The sequence below is a fragment of the Pseudopipra pipra genome, chromosome 5, assembly GCF_036250125.1.
Source record: "Pseudopipra pipra isolate bDixPip1 chromosome 5, bDixPip1.hap1, whole genome shotgun sequence".
Classification (NCBI taxonomy): domain Eukaryota; kingdom Metazoa; phylum Chordata; class Aves; order Passeriformes; family Pipridae; genus Pseudopipra; species Pseudopipra pipra.
Genome location: NC_087553.1, coordinates 26,189,989 through 26,206,678, shown reverse-complemented (window position 1 = coordinate 26,206,678; position 16,690 = coordinate 26,189,989). Strand labels below are relative to the sequence as shown.

The window sequence follows — 16,690 nt, the reverse complement described above, 5'->3', positions numbered from 1 at the left end:
AGCTGATTTAAAATGGATTTACCTTTTCCTGGAAAGCCCGCTGCAAGTACAGTTTGCATTGCTTGTGTTGCTGCTTTAGTTGGCTTTTTGCATTAATGTAGCTGGGAGGCAGATCATTAATATGCCTTATCTAAGGTGGACTGTATGCAAAAATTGCTGCCTCCTAAGATATATTTTAGCTGCTTGGGTGAGCATCCCAAAAGAGAAGGGAGGTTCGCTCTCCTATTGAATCAAGAAGACAGACTTAACATTAGGAGATTAATCTTTATTTAGGACAGAAATCATCTCTGCCAACTTTTCCATTAGTGACAGAAGATTAGTGACATTCATTAAAATGGGCTTCTGTGCCCAGGTGAGCTCTTATTTAAGCTGACTTCCAAAAAAACACCAGCTCTCAGAGTAGAACAAAGACACTGAGGCCCTCTGAGCTCGGGCCCCTATGGAAGTAAGTGGAGAAGCAGAAAACTTCACTTGTTTTTCATCAGGTTTAATCCTGGGAGCAGCCTGGCCACACCATCCTCAGGGAGGAGGCAAGATGAGCCACCTCTCTTGCAGTGTCAAAGCTGGCGCTGCTGCTGTCACAGAGGATGCCTCTGCCTGTATTCCTGCACTGCTTCAGGGTGCAAGTTTGGAACAAGCCAAGGGGAAGGCCACTTTGGGCTGTCATCCCTGTACTCAGAGAGCTGGAAATAGAGTAGGGATTCCTCTTCCCTTTGACAACTGAGATATTTTGCTCAGCTCTCCTTCAGAGAACCCCTGGCAGACATGCTTCCACTCTGCAGTGAGCTAAGCGCAGGAAAGAGTATCATGATGGGAGGAGTTGGATGTGAGGTAGGAATGGTGACAATTCTGCTGGAGCCTGCTTTTTAGCTCCCAGTTCTCCTGGACTGCTGCAGCCACTGGGGTTTCTTAGAGTCTGGCTCTAGTGTTCTGAACTGTCAGGAAGTTGCTGATGATCCCAGACACCACCTCAGGCTCGTTCAGGTGCACAAAATGACTCCCAGGCACCTCGACTAGCTGGATGTGCTGGACAGAAGGGACACAAGAAGATGTAGACTGGGAAAGTGGTCCCTCAGGCAAACAAACACTGCTTGCTGTGACACTCATGGGAAGGGGCAGGGGCAAGGGAGGCAGGACAGGAATGGGAGGACCAGGGAAGATCTAGGTCCAGAGGGCAGTACTAACTTGGGACTTCGGCAGGAGGGGTAAGAAGCGTGAGGGCTGTGCCCTTCAGGACAAGTCACCTACTGGGGGGTGTCCACCAAGGTGAGCTGCTTCCCAGCTGCTGCTCCCAGATCAGTGGCACATAGAGTAGAGATGCAAGGATGGTGTTTGCTCTCACCTCTTTGAGGGTAGACTCAAATGCCTCCCGCATGGCTTTCACAAAGTGATTTCTGCTGTGTAACTTGTGTGGTACCAAAAGTCCATCTTGTGATCTGAAAAGCAACAGCAAGGCTCAGTACAGCAGTGTGCCCCCATTTGACTTTGCTGAGGCCCTGGGCAGAAGCAGTGTCCCCAATACAGTGGTGGGGGGTGTGTGTGACAGACCCAACTGTTCTTTCCAGGCTGCTTGTAAGCAGCCAGGTGACAGTGTCATAGGTGGTAGTCAGAGCACAGCTTGGCTAAGCAGTTATTTTCTATCACACTATCTGTGTAAAACCTTGGGTGACTGCCTAGTCGTATCAGAGTGGAGACTGGTTAAATATTGTCCTCCCAGGGCTGTCTCCCTAACTGATCTGAGAACATCATTCCCTGCCCCTGTTCTGTCTTCCTCCCTTAACTCTTTCCTTCCTTACAGTTTTCACCTCTCTCCACTGTCCTTTTTGCCCCTCCATACTGCTGATTTAAACAGGGTGTGCCCTGCTTGGAGGGAGAGGTATGAAGGCAGTTTCCCAGGAGAAGCCAGCATTAGACCTCCTGCAGAGCAAAGATCATGCTGTCTCCTACTGTGCTGCAGGTGATGGGACAAGGTGACATCCCAGGCTCAAAGGCATGTACTCTCTGTGGCTTTGAGGACTTGGCCTTACCATGATGTTACATTTCTGGACAAGAAGGAATATCCTTAAGCTCTTATGATACTATAACAGGTCAGGGAAGCCAAAACTGCACCTCATTTCTCTTGTTCTCATTTCTCTGCTACCACTTCCTCTTGTTTTCTAGACAATCTTTTAATAGCAGGGCTTCTTGCCCTGGGCACCACAGGGGAGAGCTTGAAGGAGTCCAGGGGCTCCAGGACCAGATGGAGGAGGTGGAGGCTGCTGTAGTTTCACCTGTTTGCTCAGGCAAGAGGTTCTGGGGTCTGGAGAAGGACTCTACCTCAGGGACAGCTGGGTTGCTGTCCCTGAGGTAGAGTCAGCTCAGGAGGACAGTAAAGTTGGAGTGATGCTGTGGAGGGTCACATATTTGCCAGGATGGCCCCCTGCTGTAGGGTCAATGGGATCATGAAGCCAGGAGCGTGGGGAAGATGGGACAGGACTAGCATTTCCTCCCAGCTTTGCACCAGGGAGACCCAGCCTGAAAGTAGAGTGCCAGGCTGGAAGGATGTTCCAGTGTCTCCTGCCTGTTCCAAGAGCCTGCCTAACACAGGGCAGTGGTGGGAAACTGGAAAATACTTCTCATATGTGAGGTTGTACTGTTGTGCTAACTGGCCAAAGATCTGGGTGACTGCTGTAGAGGGACGGGTAGTGGAGGACTCCTTCCTAGCCTTCATTTCTTCCACCAAGGGAGGCAGCAAGAGCTGGTTTGGCTTATGCCTCACTCACACAATGATGAGAACACGGTCCTGGATCTTCTGCAGGAGCTTCACACACTGATCCACTGTGAGGGACTCTCGACTCTGCTGCAGGTGCAAAGAGAGGGAAAGTGGCAGAGGTCAGGGACAGCAGCTGAGGGCAGAGGGTATCCCTAAGCCCTCCTGCTCTAGAGGCTCTGAAGGTAGAAGTAGCAGTGGCCCCAAAGCTTCCATGCTGGGACATGATAAGTGTCCAGAGCTCTGCACAGGAGTAGTTGGCTCTGCAAAGGCTCTTTCTGTCCAGCTGCATTCCAGGGCTGCCAACAACACTGCCTGCTGGGATGCAGCACATACGGGAATGATCTCATAGCAGAGAAAAGCTTTAAAAATCCTTTTACTAAAAAGGAGACAGTACACTACCCTGGCTTCCATATCTGGCAGTAGCACAGGTAGAGGAGGCCCTGTTTGCTCAAAAGTGGCACAAAACTATCAAAATATCAAATGTAAAGACTTTGCTCAACTCTTTTCCCCTTATATGGGTCACCTGACAAAGAACTGACAGAAAACATCCATCCATCTGCTGCCTGAAGAGTCATAACAACAGGAAAATGTGGCCAGAGGCCCTGGGGCAGAACTTCTAAAAAAAAAAAATCAGTAACATTTTCCAGTGACTCTGTAAGTTGAGTCAATGATCAAGTGCAGGCTCTTTTAACAGCAGCATTTAAAGGAGACGTGGGAATTAGGGAAGCAGAAAGTAAATGGCTGGGTGAAGGCAGAGCCCGGGCTCACTGAGCAGGCCTCCACTATCTCTGAGTTTTCTGTAAGCTCAGGGCTCAGAAGTAAGAAGAGCAATGCTCACCATACGGGCTCTCATGTCTCTGTTATATACCAGCCCTGGAAAGAAAAACAACAGAAGGTTTTCATGTCTCACAGGAGCAGGAGTTGTTCTGGTTTTCCTCGCTTGTGGGGTCTGTCCAAGACTTTTTGAGATAGGGAAACAGTGTTAATTCAGATTTCTCCTCTTTTTTTATTTATTTTCTTTAGCTGTTCCAGGACTCGAGCACCAACCCCAGTTGCTGGGAATGGAGAGCTCTGCCTCCAGCCTTAATTGATCCCATTCAGGCTGTGTAAAATTGTAGCTAGGGCATCCTGTACTCTGCAGAAGACAATGGCTACTGGCACCAGTCCCTTCCCACACCCAACGCTGGCCCAGCACCACGCAGCCCCTTACCAGCGGGTGTCTCAGTTGCTCCTCGCTGCAGCAGGATTGCTCCACCCTCTGCTGTCAGATGGCTGTTCGCTTCTAAGAGCCTGGGGGAGACACGGCAGAGAGATAGTGCTGCTGGAAAAGGGAGGAAGCAAAACAAAAATGACATGACAAGGTGACAGCAAGCTCTCAGGCTGCTTCAGAAAGGAGCGGGATGAAGCAGCAGCTTCTGGCAGCAGAAGCAAAAGGTCTTCCTGAGATTCCACAGGAGGACTTGAAAGAGGAAGTGCAGGGACACTTTCCCTTTCTCATTCTTTCAGCCATAACTGTCAAGGTGAGGGCAGGCAGCAAATGAAGAGGAAAGATGGGGCCTCACCTCTGCAATGCTGCTTCAGGGCTCCGTGCTTTGGGAGTTTGCTCCTTTGCCTCTAGACTCAGTAACCTGTCAATCACCCTCCGTTTAGATTTCAGCCATGCCTCAGTGTCCTGAAACAGAGAGGGAGAGGAGTAACCCCTCTCTTCTGAATCATTTTACCCCCTATCAGCTGGTAGAAGAGGGAATTTCACCCTTCAACATCCCCCAGAACTGGTACCAGTTATGGATATCCTATTAAAAAATGCCCATTTCTGGAAAAAAGGGAACATCGATACTGCTGTAATGAACTTACTTACTTTTTACCCTTACAACCTTTTCTAACTCTTCCTACCTCACTTCTGAGTTGAGGACAACTGTCCAAAATTTGGTATCTCTGACCCAGGGCTTCTGTCCCACTTCTGCCAACCAAAGCTCCAGCATCTGGTAGCAATGATGGCAAGTTGGGAATGTAGCTTTATGTCCTGCCAGGAACAGAAAAAGAAATCCACCAGTCTTGCACCTAGGTCACCCAACAAGCCACTGGCAAAAAGAAAACCTCAGCTGGCGGCTGCCTGGACAGAGGCTCCACTTCCCTTTGTACACAGGCACGGGACAGACAATTTTGGTGCTAAGGGACTGCATCATATGGAGCACTGCCAAGGGTCCTTCAAGGGCCACCCTAAGTAGGGACCTCAGTCCGTGCAACAAGGAGCAGATCAGTGCCTGCCAAAAGGAAGAGCCTGGGACTTGTGTGACCTGCCAGGAACTGGTCACATCAGTGCTTTCTCTGAACAAATGAGGCAAAGAAAAAAACCATCTATTTTTGTATTTAAAAAAAGCGAAGGGAAGGACACATGAAATCTAACCTCTGGAGCTAGCAGAAAGCCAAGACTTTCCAGCAGGATCAGCTTGTCCACCATCTCAGGATAAAGGAAGCAGAACTGAAGAGAGATGAAACAATAGGAGAAAGAAAAGCTGAGCACTGAGTGATGTCTTTATCCTGCTAGATGGAAGAGAGGGTCTGGGAAGGGCCTCTCCTCCCAAGATCCAGGTCCCACACTGTCTGTCTCTTCATTCCTCTCCCATTTGTTGTTGCAGCTGCAGAAATCACAAACCCCATGAAGAAATGATGCTTTACTCACCATTCCTGCCACAGCTCCTCCTGCAAAGGAGAGAAGGATGCTCAGTTATGCCCAGAACAGCCCCTAGTAACAGAAATTTCCCTTCCCCACAGCAGGAGCAGCCTGAGAAGTAAAAATGCACATTGTACCACAGGACCAAGCCAAAGTACAGGATAGAGCTCTCCCAGCAGGCAGGCTGCAGGCATAGAGCAGGGCTGTTGGCTTGCTGTATTCCCCATCCTGTGCCATCCCCACCTCCCTCTCAGGCAGCAAAGGCCAAGGAGGAGTTACTAGTTAAAAGGGTATGGTGTGCAGGTCCTGTGAGCTGTGGCCAGAGCAGCCTTGGGGAGCAAACCCCATATTGTGGCAAAACCAAATCATGTTCCAAGCACAAAGGGGTGGACCCTGGAGTCCAGTTCCCCTCAGCAAGCTTTATAGCCCACCGAGATGGGAACTCTGTTCCCAGGCTTTGTGGGGACCAGGAAGGAAGGCTGTGAATTCTCCTTCATAGACCACCTCTCTTTGCCCATCACTGTTCCTTCCTGGGGGTGGGGGAACGCCCACAGCAAGAGTTACCACTGTTTGTACTACAGGGTCTTGAAAGCAGAGGCATTTCAGACAAGGGCGCAGATTTTTGAATCTTTTGAATTTTTTTTCTTTTCAAGCAGAAACCTGGTACTTGACACAATATAATAAATATTCTAACCCAGCTCCTAGCGGCATGTCTTGTAAGTTAATGAGCTACTCCTATTTCCATGAATCTCACAGCTTACAAGGACAAGAGCCACTTACCCATACTGTGACCCATCAGGGTGAACCGTCTCCACTGCAAGGCTAAGTGGCAACAGACAAAAACAGATAGTGCTGCATTAGAAACCAGAGTAGCAGCATCTTGCTGCTTCTCCACCAACATGGGCCCCTTCTCCCAGGAGGGCTTTTGCACTGCTTAATTGCTTCTTAATCCATAAACTAGGTGGCTAAGTAGGCCAATTTTAAAGAAAAAATGCATTCACCACTTCATTTTGTTGGTAGTTAAGCTGTGCAGCTCTCAAGCTCTCTGTATGTCAAACAAACTCCAGCAAATTCCCGTTCACTGCCAGACATGAGACTGGCAAGAAGCAGAGGAGCCTAACCAGGCAGCATCTGCTGAAAGAGAGAGACCTTGACAGAGCATCCTGCTGCAGGGTGTTCTGCAAGACAACTGAGGACACAGAACCAGGTCTGCTGCTTTGAGGAAAGTACAATTATTCCATGTGAAAATTCTCTACACCATTTAGCACATCAGGCTCTTCAGTCCATTTTTAGGGCACTCTGAGAGGCTTATTGGAAAATACAGCTTTTTCAGTTCTCTCCATCTGAAATATACCTCACTGAAAGATGAGTTTTACCCTCTGGAGCATCAGAGAACTTCTAGAGGTTCTTTGTGTACTGAATAAGGGATGCAAAACTGCATGTGCCACAACCTCCTGCGAGATCAGCATACAGACAGTTACATCAGGAGTTATTAGGAGCACAAGACACTCTGGCTTTCAGATTTCTTTGTATGATACTAAAGCAAGCAGCAAGCTGCCATCAGAGAGAACCAGAAGAGTCTCCAGCTTACACCTAGCACTGGTTAGAGGTCACTGGCTGCTTACAAAAAGTCAGTCTGGCAACACTATTTAGTTGCATCCACCACTTCACCACTATTGCTCTTTTTAGTATAGAAACACTTGCTGCCCAGGGCTTACTGTCTCTTTCTCTAGCAAAACAGTGAGAAAGCAGGACGCTTATTCAGTCATAAAGCACTGGCTAACATCAAACAGGATAAGTAGGGGGAATTGATTCCTTCCTAGCAGTAAATGCTGCCTGCTTGTTGTAAGGAGCAGGAGCAATATAGCTCCCTCTGCACGAGCATCCCCTGAAGGGTCCCTTCAAATACCCACCATCTGCCACACGGCGCACATCAGTCACATAATCCAGGAAATGGTAGGGGCAGCCGGCAGGTCGGTGGGATGAAAAACCATGGCCAGAAAAATCCATTGCCACATAATAGCAGCCTGAAAGGGAGAGAGTATAAGATGTGCAGCCCTGACACGCAATAAGAGCCATCCTGATGAGCCACACTTACCTCTGGGGAGCAATGGAATGAGCTTGTCAAAGGTGTTGGCATTGTCTAGCCAGCCATGCAAACACAGCACAGGATGTCCCTCCAAGGGTCCCCAGGCCTTGGCTGCCACGTGGCCCCAGGGTACAGGGAACTTCAACTCTGAGAACATGCCCAAAATAGGGTCACCGGAGAGCCACGTGCTTGGGAGTAGGTCCCAGGGGTCTTGTTAATGGTCCAAAGCTCTGAGAAGAATAAAACAAGTCTTTAGTAACTCACCAGCCTCCTGTGGTCTTAATTAGCAGCTTGCTGATTTATAGCTCCCCATTCAACATCCCAAGCTGCCATTCCTGACTGCCTGTTTGGGGAATCCTCCTCCCAGCACGTACTAGCAATGTTCCTAGGAAGAAATAAGCTTTCCCTATGCTCTGTCTCTGCAGCAGCTGCAACCCGACCAGAAGGCACAGGAGATCTGGCAAGAGGGAACAATGCAGAATTCCCCCAGTTAGCTGCAGTCAGCCAGGCACCTGTCCTGGACCAGAAAGACGGTTTGGGGAATGCTGCCTCCAATAGTAGACTGTTACCACCTTGTTCACTTTTACCTTGGTGTTTCTCACTTGCACCACCAGTCGGCACCTTCGAGAGAGCAGATGGCTCCGTGCCCCACAGCTGCTACCTGCCCGTGAACCCCTCAGGGCCGGGGACTGTGCATGGAACACAGGTCCACAACCGGCCAGGCGAATCTGCTCAACCTCAGACTTGTCTCATTACTGCCGATCTGCCAGGTAATCACGGAGCTACACCTGACCTTTGCTCAACCCCCAGCTCCTGAGTGAACCCCCCAGCACTACTCAGCCTCTGGAGACCCTCCAATAGTGGTCTGAACACTTCTCCTTTACCCACAAGCCCTGGGCCCCCTTACAGACAACCTGACTATTCCCATCCCCAAGTGTCTCATGCCATATCCCCTATCTTGTGTCTCTACTCCCTTAAATAGCCCCCCGAGACTGCACTGCAATTAAATCACTCTACAGCAAGTCCTTCCTGAGCCCATATCTCTCTAACGCATGAGGACAGAGGGGTTAGGCTGAGAGGGGAGGCTGCTGTCAGGGCCCTGATGGTCCCAATCAGCCAAACCTGGGGCTCTCCATGACCCTGTTTAAGCTCAGCCCAGGACCAGCCTCAGCAGTGCTGCAGGAGTGCCAGCCTCCACCAACAGCACCCTCCCTCAGGAACCGTGGCCATGCCTGCCGATCACGGGGCTGTGTCTGACTCCAGCTGCCTTCGCCGGGCCAGATCCTGACAACCAACCGCGGGCTGACTTCCCGGTGTGACCGCGGACCTGCCCCTTCCTGGTGATCTGGGCTCCCGGCAGAGCCTGATCGCCCTCCCCGGGCAGCCCTGCCTGGGCCCGCGGGGCTCCGGCCCTGGGGTCCCCACAGGCCCGGGCTGGGGCCTCCCCAGGCGGGCAGGAGGCGTCGCTACACCCGGACCTTCGCCTCAGGGCGCCCTGGAGGGCGCGGTCCCGACCCCGGGGAAGGGCTGCCCCGGGACCGACACCTGCTCGGCGCCCAGACCGACCCTGCAACGCTGCGGCCGCCCCTGCCCCGCTCCCCGCGGCCCCCGGCCCCCTCCTACCGCTCCGTGAGGCTGAGCTGAGGCGGCGGCAGCAGGGCTCGGCCCGGCGGCAGAGCAGGGCGGACCGGCCCGGCTGCACCGCCCCGCTCCCCTCCCCGCCTCCCCGCGGCAAGCCGGCCTCTGCCCCCGCCTGGGTTTGGATCAGGCTCGGTGAGAGTAACCAGAAGTTAATGAGGTCTGTGGGGGCTGAAGCTGAAAACAACCTCCTGGGCATGACAGGGAGGAATCAAAATCAGGGAGGTACGGCTGCGTCTCTGACTACCTTCAGAAGACACATTACTGACAATAGAAACTGCCTGTACTGTGGTGACACAGTGTGAGATGTTTTAACTGTGACCCAGGACTTCATAATGACATCAAACAGGCTCAGTGCTTGACACCGACACTGAACTTCTGTCGCTCTCTGATAGAGAGACTCTTCTGAACTCCTAACACTTGCTGGAATCATGTTGCTCCAGGGACAAGAGTCACCTTCCCATACTGTGACCCATCACAGCGAACTGACTCTACTGCGGGGCCAAGCTGCCACAGATACACAGTGGACAGCACTGCCTTAGCCGCTCTGTTCCTCTTCTGCAAAAACAGACCCCTCTCACATGGAGAGGTTTCTATATAGTTTTCCTCCTTAGTTGCCCAGTTGCCCAGAAAGGTGACGGCTGCATGGACCGAGTTTCAAGACAGTCAACGCCCAGGTATGGCTGTTTGCTGGTGCCTTGCACTCCCTCCAACAGTCAGTCTGCTAGGCCTAATGCAGACCACAACCATTTCTCTTCAGTCAAGGTCTCTGAAGTCAAAGGAAGCAAAGTCAAATTGCGTTGTGAGCAGTGGCACACCTTGCTGAAACAGTTGGAGAGAGCATAATGAATGTCTGTTCGTAGGGAGTCATTTTTATATTGATAATTGAAAGCCCTCTGCTCAGTTCAGCACATCAGTCTCCTAAATTACACAATACATTTTCAGAACAGCCTAAAAAGCTTGAAAGAAACCAGTGTAGAAGCTTACAGCCCTGTTTCTCCTGCCTAGCTCAAACTCATCCTGGCAAAATAGGCTCTGCACCACAGCAGTTGAAAGATAACCTTGGGGACCCATTACTGAGAAGAAATAAGACTGCTATGCAGCTCACAGCTTCCCCTCCAGGTGAGCCATTAGAAAGGAAATCAGAACATGAATTTTTACAGGTTTGGAAAGTCCAGCGTATTGCTTTTTCTTAGGCCTCTATGGTGGAGGAGTGGGAAAGCAGACTACAAGTGCTGGGGAGACTACAAGAGGGAGAGAGGCCACAGTACCTTCTATAGTTTCTTTCCTGCAACTGTCAGAGGTGGGTGGCTGATTACAAAAGGTGAAAAGTGAGAGACAGTTTGGCAGAACAGATTTGTGGAATGAACTCAATAATCAATCACTGCAGCTGTTAGCAGAGGGCATGGCCCTCCTGTGCATTGTAGGAATTTCTTCAAAAGAAGCCATCAGAAGGCAGTGTAATTGTTAGGCAGTGGCTGCTGCTAGGCTTGTGTTTCTTCAGTCTGTGGCATGACTCTTGAGGAACAGGACCCCGTGTCATGAGCAGGAGTTATGCAGACTCTTTGCACAAACCTCAGAGGTTGATGGAAAAACAGGCCATGGCCAGGAAAATCCATTGCTACTCATGAGCCAGATCTGCTCCTGGGGAGCAGTGAAATGAGCCTGTTGAAGGTGGTGGCATTGTCCAGCCAGCCATGCAAGCACAACACAGGTTATCCCCAGGCCTCAGCTGCCACTTGTGTTTGGGGCATTGGGAACTTCACCTCTGAGAACTTGTACCCACAAGCAACATCCTCTGAGTGCTAAATGCTGGAGCTGGTCCCAGGGAGCTTGTTAACAGCCAAGAGTTCTGGACAGAACTTGTAGGTAGGTGGTAGTTATCTGTCAGTCCTGACCTCTACCTAATACCAGTTTTTGGACACAAGCCTTGTTTGGGATAATCCTGGTGTAAATGCTTGACCTGGTGGTATATGCATCGCCACCCATAGGTCTTGGACTCTCTCCTCTACCATGTTGGGCTCTCTCCCCGACTGCAGCAACCAGTAGGATCTGGTCTCTCATTGCTTTGGGTCACAGAGATGACTCTGGGGCTCAGGTGGGAATAATTCATTCTCTAGTGAATGCATTCTCTAAGACTCCTGTGACCTGCATCCTAAATCCCTTCTGGTAGGAGGCTCCATCAGCAGTCACCTCAGGGAAAAGGAAAAATTCCTCACAGAAATTATCAGGAATAAGTGATTTCTGATAGAGCTCCAAGTGGAGGAAGTTGCACTGGGATGTTCCCTGGACCTTTCCCTCCATGGCAGGACTGTCATCCTATTAGCCAAAGCCAGATTGTGGAGTTGTCCTCCAGGTCCCTCATGCCTTCTCTAGCAATGTTACTCACCCCTCTGACAGAGCAGCCCAGCGTCTCACAAGAGTGTGCATCTGCCCCTGCACAGCCTGGAAAACCAAGCCCCAAAGGAAGGGCCCTATGTAGGATGCACGGCAGAATTTGGATGGCTCACAGAATTCATTCTGCTGCATCTACTTCTACGAAGTGCTGCAGGCTACTGCAGTGGAACTGTTGCCTGTGGAGGACCAAATTAGACTCCATCTGGAAAGGTGCTGAGGCGTTGGCTGGGCTGCACTGGGCTGGTGGTAAGAAAGGCTGGTTTTGCATAAAGAACTGGGAGTTAGTTTGAGATATCCCATGTGCTTAGCAAAGGATAATTTAACCTCTATATCCTTGCAAAGGAGCAGGAGACCTGCAAAGATGAACTCTGGGGCATGCAAAGCTGTTATGCTCCACTGACTTGCAATAGCATTGATCAGTTTGTGCTTGCTGCAGATCTGGTGAGGAAACTTTAAGACAGCAGATTGATTGCTACCAGGGGACAAATTCCCCATAGCTGGTTGGATTCAAGCACTGAAGTACTGACATATTGATCTATTTATGTTGATTTATTAGTAATAGCCCTGTACCCCAAATCCTCTTGTGCAAGTAAAAAAACCCCACACTATTGCTAGCTTAACTGATTTCTTTCAGAGAATATATATAGGACACACCTCTATATAAAGCCCCACGTTGTGAGCATATGCTGCAATCTATAGTGGGCAGGATAATCAAAGTGATCACAGGGCAGCATGTTATCATGCAACCAGCTCCAACATGCTGGCTCACATCCACAAATCTTGCTTGCCTTGGAAATGGTCCCAAGAAATCTTAAGGGTTTAAGTGGGCTGCCCATGTGGGAAGAACTGAGTAGGATATGAACATCCTGCCACCGCTGGGCTCTGTTCGACAGCAGCAGATCCATCCAGGTACTTCATGTGGTGTATTTTTTTCTTTGGTTTTCCTTAATTTCTTGTTGAATTTCATTTATGTGAATTTCTGAATGACTGAAAAAGCCACTGACATATTAAGAGCAAAAAAAGCTGTGATGGTTTCAGCTGGTTTCTCTTCCCTTGCTCCAGTCCTGTTGCGCTCCTTGTTCCAGAGCTCTCCAGCTGTGCAGAAAGTGGGAGAGACATATAGATGCTGGCTCCCACCCCCCACAGTCTGAGGCCAATATGATAGTTTAAATGGAAATCTTTGTTTTAAGCCAAGCTATGAGTGGTTGAAAAAGTGGAGTACCTCTACTCCAGGGATTAACCTGCAGCATAATTTGGATAGTGGGGCTGCTAGAGTGTTAAATCATCCACACATGAACCACCAGCATTCAGCTGGAAGCAGCCCTAGGCACACACCATGCATCAGGTCCAAGTGGTGCACATCTGCGTCACTTCATTTGCAACTAATGAAATAGCTAGAAACATTTATTGCATATAAATTATATATGAGCACCTATCACACAAATAAACTCTTTCCAGTCTCAGCTTTCCATTTCCTCATTAATCACAAAATCTATTACATTTGGGACAGATTCAGGAGTGTCTGCTGGTTCCCATCCCCTGGGCCTGTTTTGGTTAACTCAAGAGGTGAGCTACTCTCCAGATCTCTACAAAGCCCATACACACCTTTAGAGTATGCACCTATTCTAATGTATGAAGTGGTAGGGGAAGCAGAGAAGTTTCTCTCCAGCTCTTGTCTAGAATTAAACTTCTTTCACTTGGAAAATCTGGCAGAGTCCCCATAGGCTGAGATGAAATAATAGCAAAAACCATAAGTAATCTGATGCTTGTAATTACAGGCCTACCAGCTCCTTATTGACCTCAGAATAAGGAAATAGCACATACTAGGATCATTTAAAAACAAGGGAAGAGTTCTAGTTAACAGTAAGTCTCATGTGTTTATGGAAAAGAATTCATAAAACTGCTTGGGAACTTTTTGAGATGTAAGTTATAGGTTTGGGTTATGGATTTGACTGACAAATGTAAAAGCTGTTGAAGTAACAGGGCTCTAGCAAGGAAACTGACACAGTCTTACACTGTATTTTGATTTTTAGAAAACAGGAATGATACAAAATCGACACATTTTGTAGTAATAATTGATTAGATAGTGAGTGTCAAAATGTTAACGTTGATACAAGCATGTAACGGGTGTTTTTGAAACAGCCCAATGGTGAGTTGCTCCACCCAACCCACACTTTTGGTCTGGCAGCTCTGTTTGTGGAAGTGACTCTGGCGAAGGATTGACTCACGATGTAGGAGCAGCTGAGTGTGAGCTCCCAGTGCAGTCAGAAAGGCTAATTCCATTCCAGATGTATAAGCAGGGAATGCAGAACAGGTGTAATGAGATTATATTGCAGGAGATTATATTGTGTCTGCTAATTCCATGGATGTGATTAGTGGTGTGAAAGAATTCCCAGTTTTGACATCTATGATTCAATGAGGAAGGTAACAAGTTGGAGAGGCTTCCTGCAAGAACTCTAAGCCCTGTTAAGGAGTTGGAAGACATCTTATGGGGGATAAGCATTTAGGATCGTTATGATCAAAGCCTAAGTATACCTATGTAGTGTTACATTTTTGCTCCTCCAATTGCCACACTGCCTAACAATGGTACAAGAAAAAAACAGTCTAGAGATGAGGTATGCGTTTTATAATGGAGAAAAGAGTTAAATACTTGAGCAGTTTACTTAGGGTGCTGGCAGCTTCCCAAACACTGGCAGTTTTTTAATGAAGATGGGATGTTTAACAAAACAGCAATGATTAATGTGACAGAGTCCTTTGTCCTGTGATCATCTGGAAAGCAGAATTGTCTGGAAATTCGTCTAGTGCAACAGACACTGCTATCAGATGGTACTAGCCTGCAGTGCTTCTACTACAACTGCTCCCAAAATTATAGCCCTTGCATTTTATGTCATTTTATTTTATTTAGGGGCTCAATTTCCTCAGCTGAGGAAGCCCCTTGCTTCTAGGTCCAGCAATGACTTAGGAACCTTCTGCTGTGGGGTCTGTATCTTGGATTGCTCTCTGTGCTCCTCTGGGGTGGCCTCTCATGGCTGTTTTTGTCTGCTTTGGAGAAATGCCTGAAGTGAGTGAACTCAGTGCCTGTGTCCTGTGAGTGGGGTTCAGCATCACCACCCATCTCAGTCTGAGGGGACAAATCTGGGGAAGCATGGGCAGGACTGAGGCTACATGATCCAAGTGAAGGATTCTGAATGGAAGGATTTGAGCAAGGTCCACCAATTTTGGACAACTCTCCACGAACACATCCTGAAAATGTGGAATAACAAGGAGAGGCAATAGGCCTCAATGACACAGTGAAATCCTTAACTGAACTTCTACCTCCATGTCTGGTGGGCAGCAGTGTTAGGAGGAGTTAACCTCAGTCCATCATGGATTTATGGGGCCACAAAGCCCCAGGGAGCTCACACCTGAGTCCCTTGGTGCAGCGAGCTGGTTCCTCATTTCCTCTGTCCTGGCTCATCCTGTTACTGCTCTAGTGTATTTGACATACAGGGCAGATTCAGAGATGAGGGAGCAGTTTGCCATGCAGTTATAAAAGACTGTTTTCTCTGCAGCTGCTTAAATCTGACCTAAATACCTTCCAGATTATGCAGCCTGGTGCTTTGTTTCAAAACCTAGAAGGTCACTGTCTGCTGGGTCTTCCTCCCTCAAGTGAACCGGGGGCATGTACTGGCAACGAGTGAGAACTCGTGTTCTGCCGCGGCTATGGGGGAAAGCCAGAACAGCAGAGGGTGTTGCGATCTGGAAGGAAGGCGCATCGGCAGCGGTGTGCGGGGTGCCCACCCTCCAGCCCTCCGCGACGCGCAGCGTCGCTGGGCAGGGGAGCGCCGCAGCCCCGTGCCGGAGCTGGCAGCCTGCAAGCAGCGGCACAAGGCTCCCCGCAGCCGCGCGGGGTCACTTCGCTCTGGGCAGCCCCTGCACCTTCGCTTTCCTGGAAAGCAGCTTCTCTTCGTTACTGAGAAGAGCCCTGCTCTGGCAGGGGAAGGAGGGGCCTGGCCACCGCTTCACGCAAAGGGGCCACTACTTGTGCTAATTTTTCTCATAACAGTGGAACTAATACAGCATCTGCTCGCTGGAAACCACAGAAAGCTGTTTTTGTTTGTTGGGAGTTTTTGTGTGAGTTTGTTTTTTTTTTTTTTTTCCCTGGGGGGAGCAGAGGGAGGGGGCTGGGGGATTTTCCTGTGTTGGTTTTGTCCTCCTGGCTTTCTCTTTTTCTGTTGTTGCTTGGTTGGTTCTTTTTTTTCTTCTTAGTGCTTTGCTGTTATCACCTCCTAAAAGGAGGCTTTTAGCAAGTCAAGAGAGGGACCACCTAGAAAGGGAAGGAAGGGTCAAAAGGGAAAAACAAATGAAGAATGAATGCTTTTACATTTTGTACTGTTTGCAGGATGGACTTGCAGCACATCAGGAGATGATGGCAGTCATTTCCTACCCACTCCCCAAGCATCCTTCCATCCTCCTCTCTGTACAAAATCTCATGCATTGCCTGCATCACCTCTCATGCCAGGGTACCTAGGCCTGCACTGTGCTTTCTTCTCTCCCTTTCCTTTCCTACTTGGCAGGAACCCCCCAGGTTATGTCTGAGCCACTTGGTCAGCTCCATCCTCACGGCAGCTTCACTTCCCACTCACATCCCAGCCAGAAAGCCAATGTCCACACCAGCGCACAACACCACGTTTGGGTCTGGCTGGAGGCCCAGTAAGGCACCGAGATCCTAAGTAATTGGTCACCTGTCATCTGGAAATGATGCTCCAGCCCCAGCTGAGCTTCCATTCACAGGTTTGCTGGCTGAAGGGCAAGGCAGTACTGACATATGTAACACATTACCCATCTCTCCTCTCCTGTGCCCTCCATATTCTCCTTTTTTTTTTCCTATATCACTTTTCCTTTCTTCTGCAGACTTTCAGTGCTTCATTATTTCCACCCTAGTTCTTTCACCTCTCCCCTCCTCTGGGCCAATGTTTGACTTTTTCTTTCCCAGAAAACCATCTCTCTTCAGTAGTTTGTAGTGACCTGCTCCAAAATACCTTTCTTCTTCCCACACACCCCAAACTGACAGGAGTAAATAGGCAGATTGTAGCTCTTTCTACCTTATGCAGGCTGTAAGGAATCTGCACACTGAGAAGGAGCAAAGCTGTTAGGGTGT

At 49.2% G+C, this 16,690-nt stretch overlaps 2 protein-coding genes across 6 annotated transcripts in view; one reads left to right on the top strand and one right to left on the bottom strand.

Moving 5' to 3' along the window:
* Window positions 1-244: 244 nt before the first annotated feature.
* SERHL2 (serine hydrolase like 2) lies at window positions 245-9,215 on the bottom strand. 4 transcript variants are annotated; one of them, XM_064656715.1, is made up of 12 exons: window positions 9,139-9,215; window positions 7,525-7,745; window positions 7,340-7,453; window positions 6,207-6,248; window positions 5,436-5,455; window positions 5,160-5,234; window positions 4,315-4,424; window positions 3,963-4,042; window positions 3,591-3,625; window positions 2,763-2,839; window positions 1,343-1,436; window positions 245-1,026 (listed from the first exon to the last, which is right to left on the bottom strand). In XM_064656715.1, the coding sequence occupies exons 2-12, from the start codon at window positions 7,670-7,672 to the stop codon at window positions 910-912; spliced, it is 912 nt and encodes a 303-aa protein (XP_064512785.1). In that variant the 5' UTR covers window positions 7,673-7,745; window positions 9,139-9,215; the 3' UTR covers window positions 245-909. The 4 variants fall into 4 exon arrangements, with proteins under 4 accessions (XP_064512785.1, XP_064512787.1, XP_064512786.1 ...); XM_064656717.1 differs by lacking the exon at window positions 9,139-9,215 and adding an exon at window positions 8,843-8,955; XM_064656716.1 differs by lacking the exon at window positions 9,139-9,215 and adding an exon at window positions 8,103-8,210.
* The window catches only part of LOC135415142 (suppressor of cytokine signaling 1-like), a 25,271-nt gene continuing 17,761 nt past the window's right edge, over window positions 9,181-16,690 (top strand). Inside the window, exon 1 of one of the 2 annotated variants that reach the window (XM_064656734.1) lies at window positions 9,181-9,830. The gene's annotated coding sequence lies outside the window, so the exon portion shown is untranslated. Of the gene's footprint in view, window positions 11,797-16,690 lie in introns of both variants that reach the window. The other variant, XM_064656731.1, reaches the window with a different exon arrangement.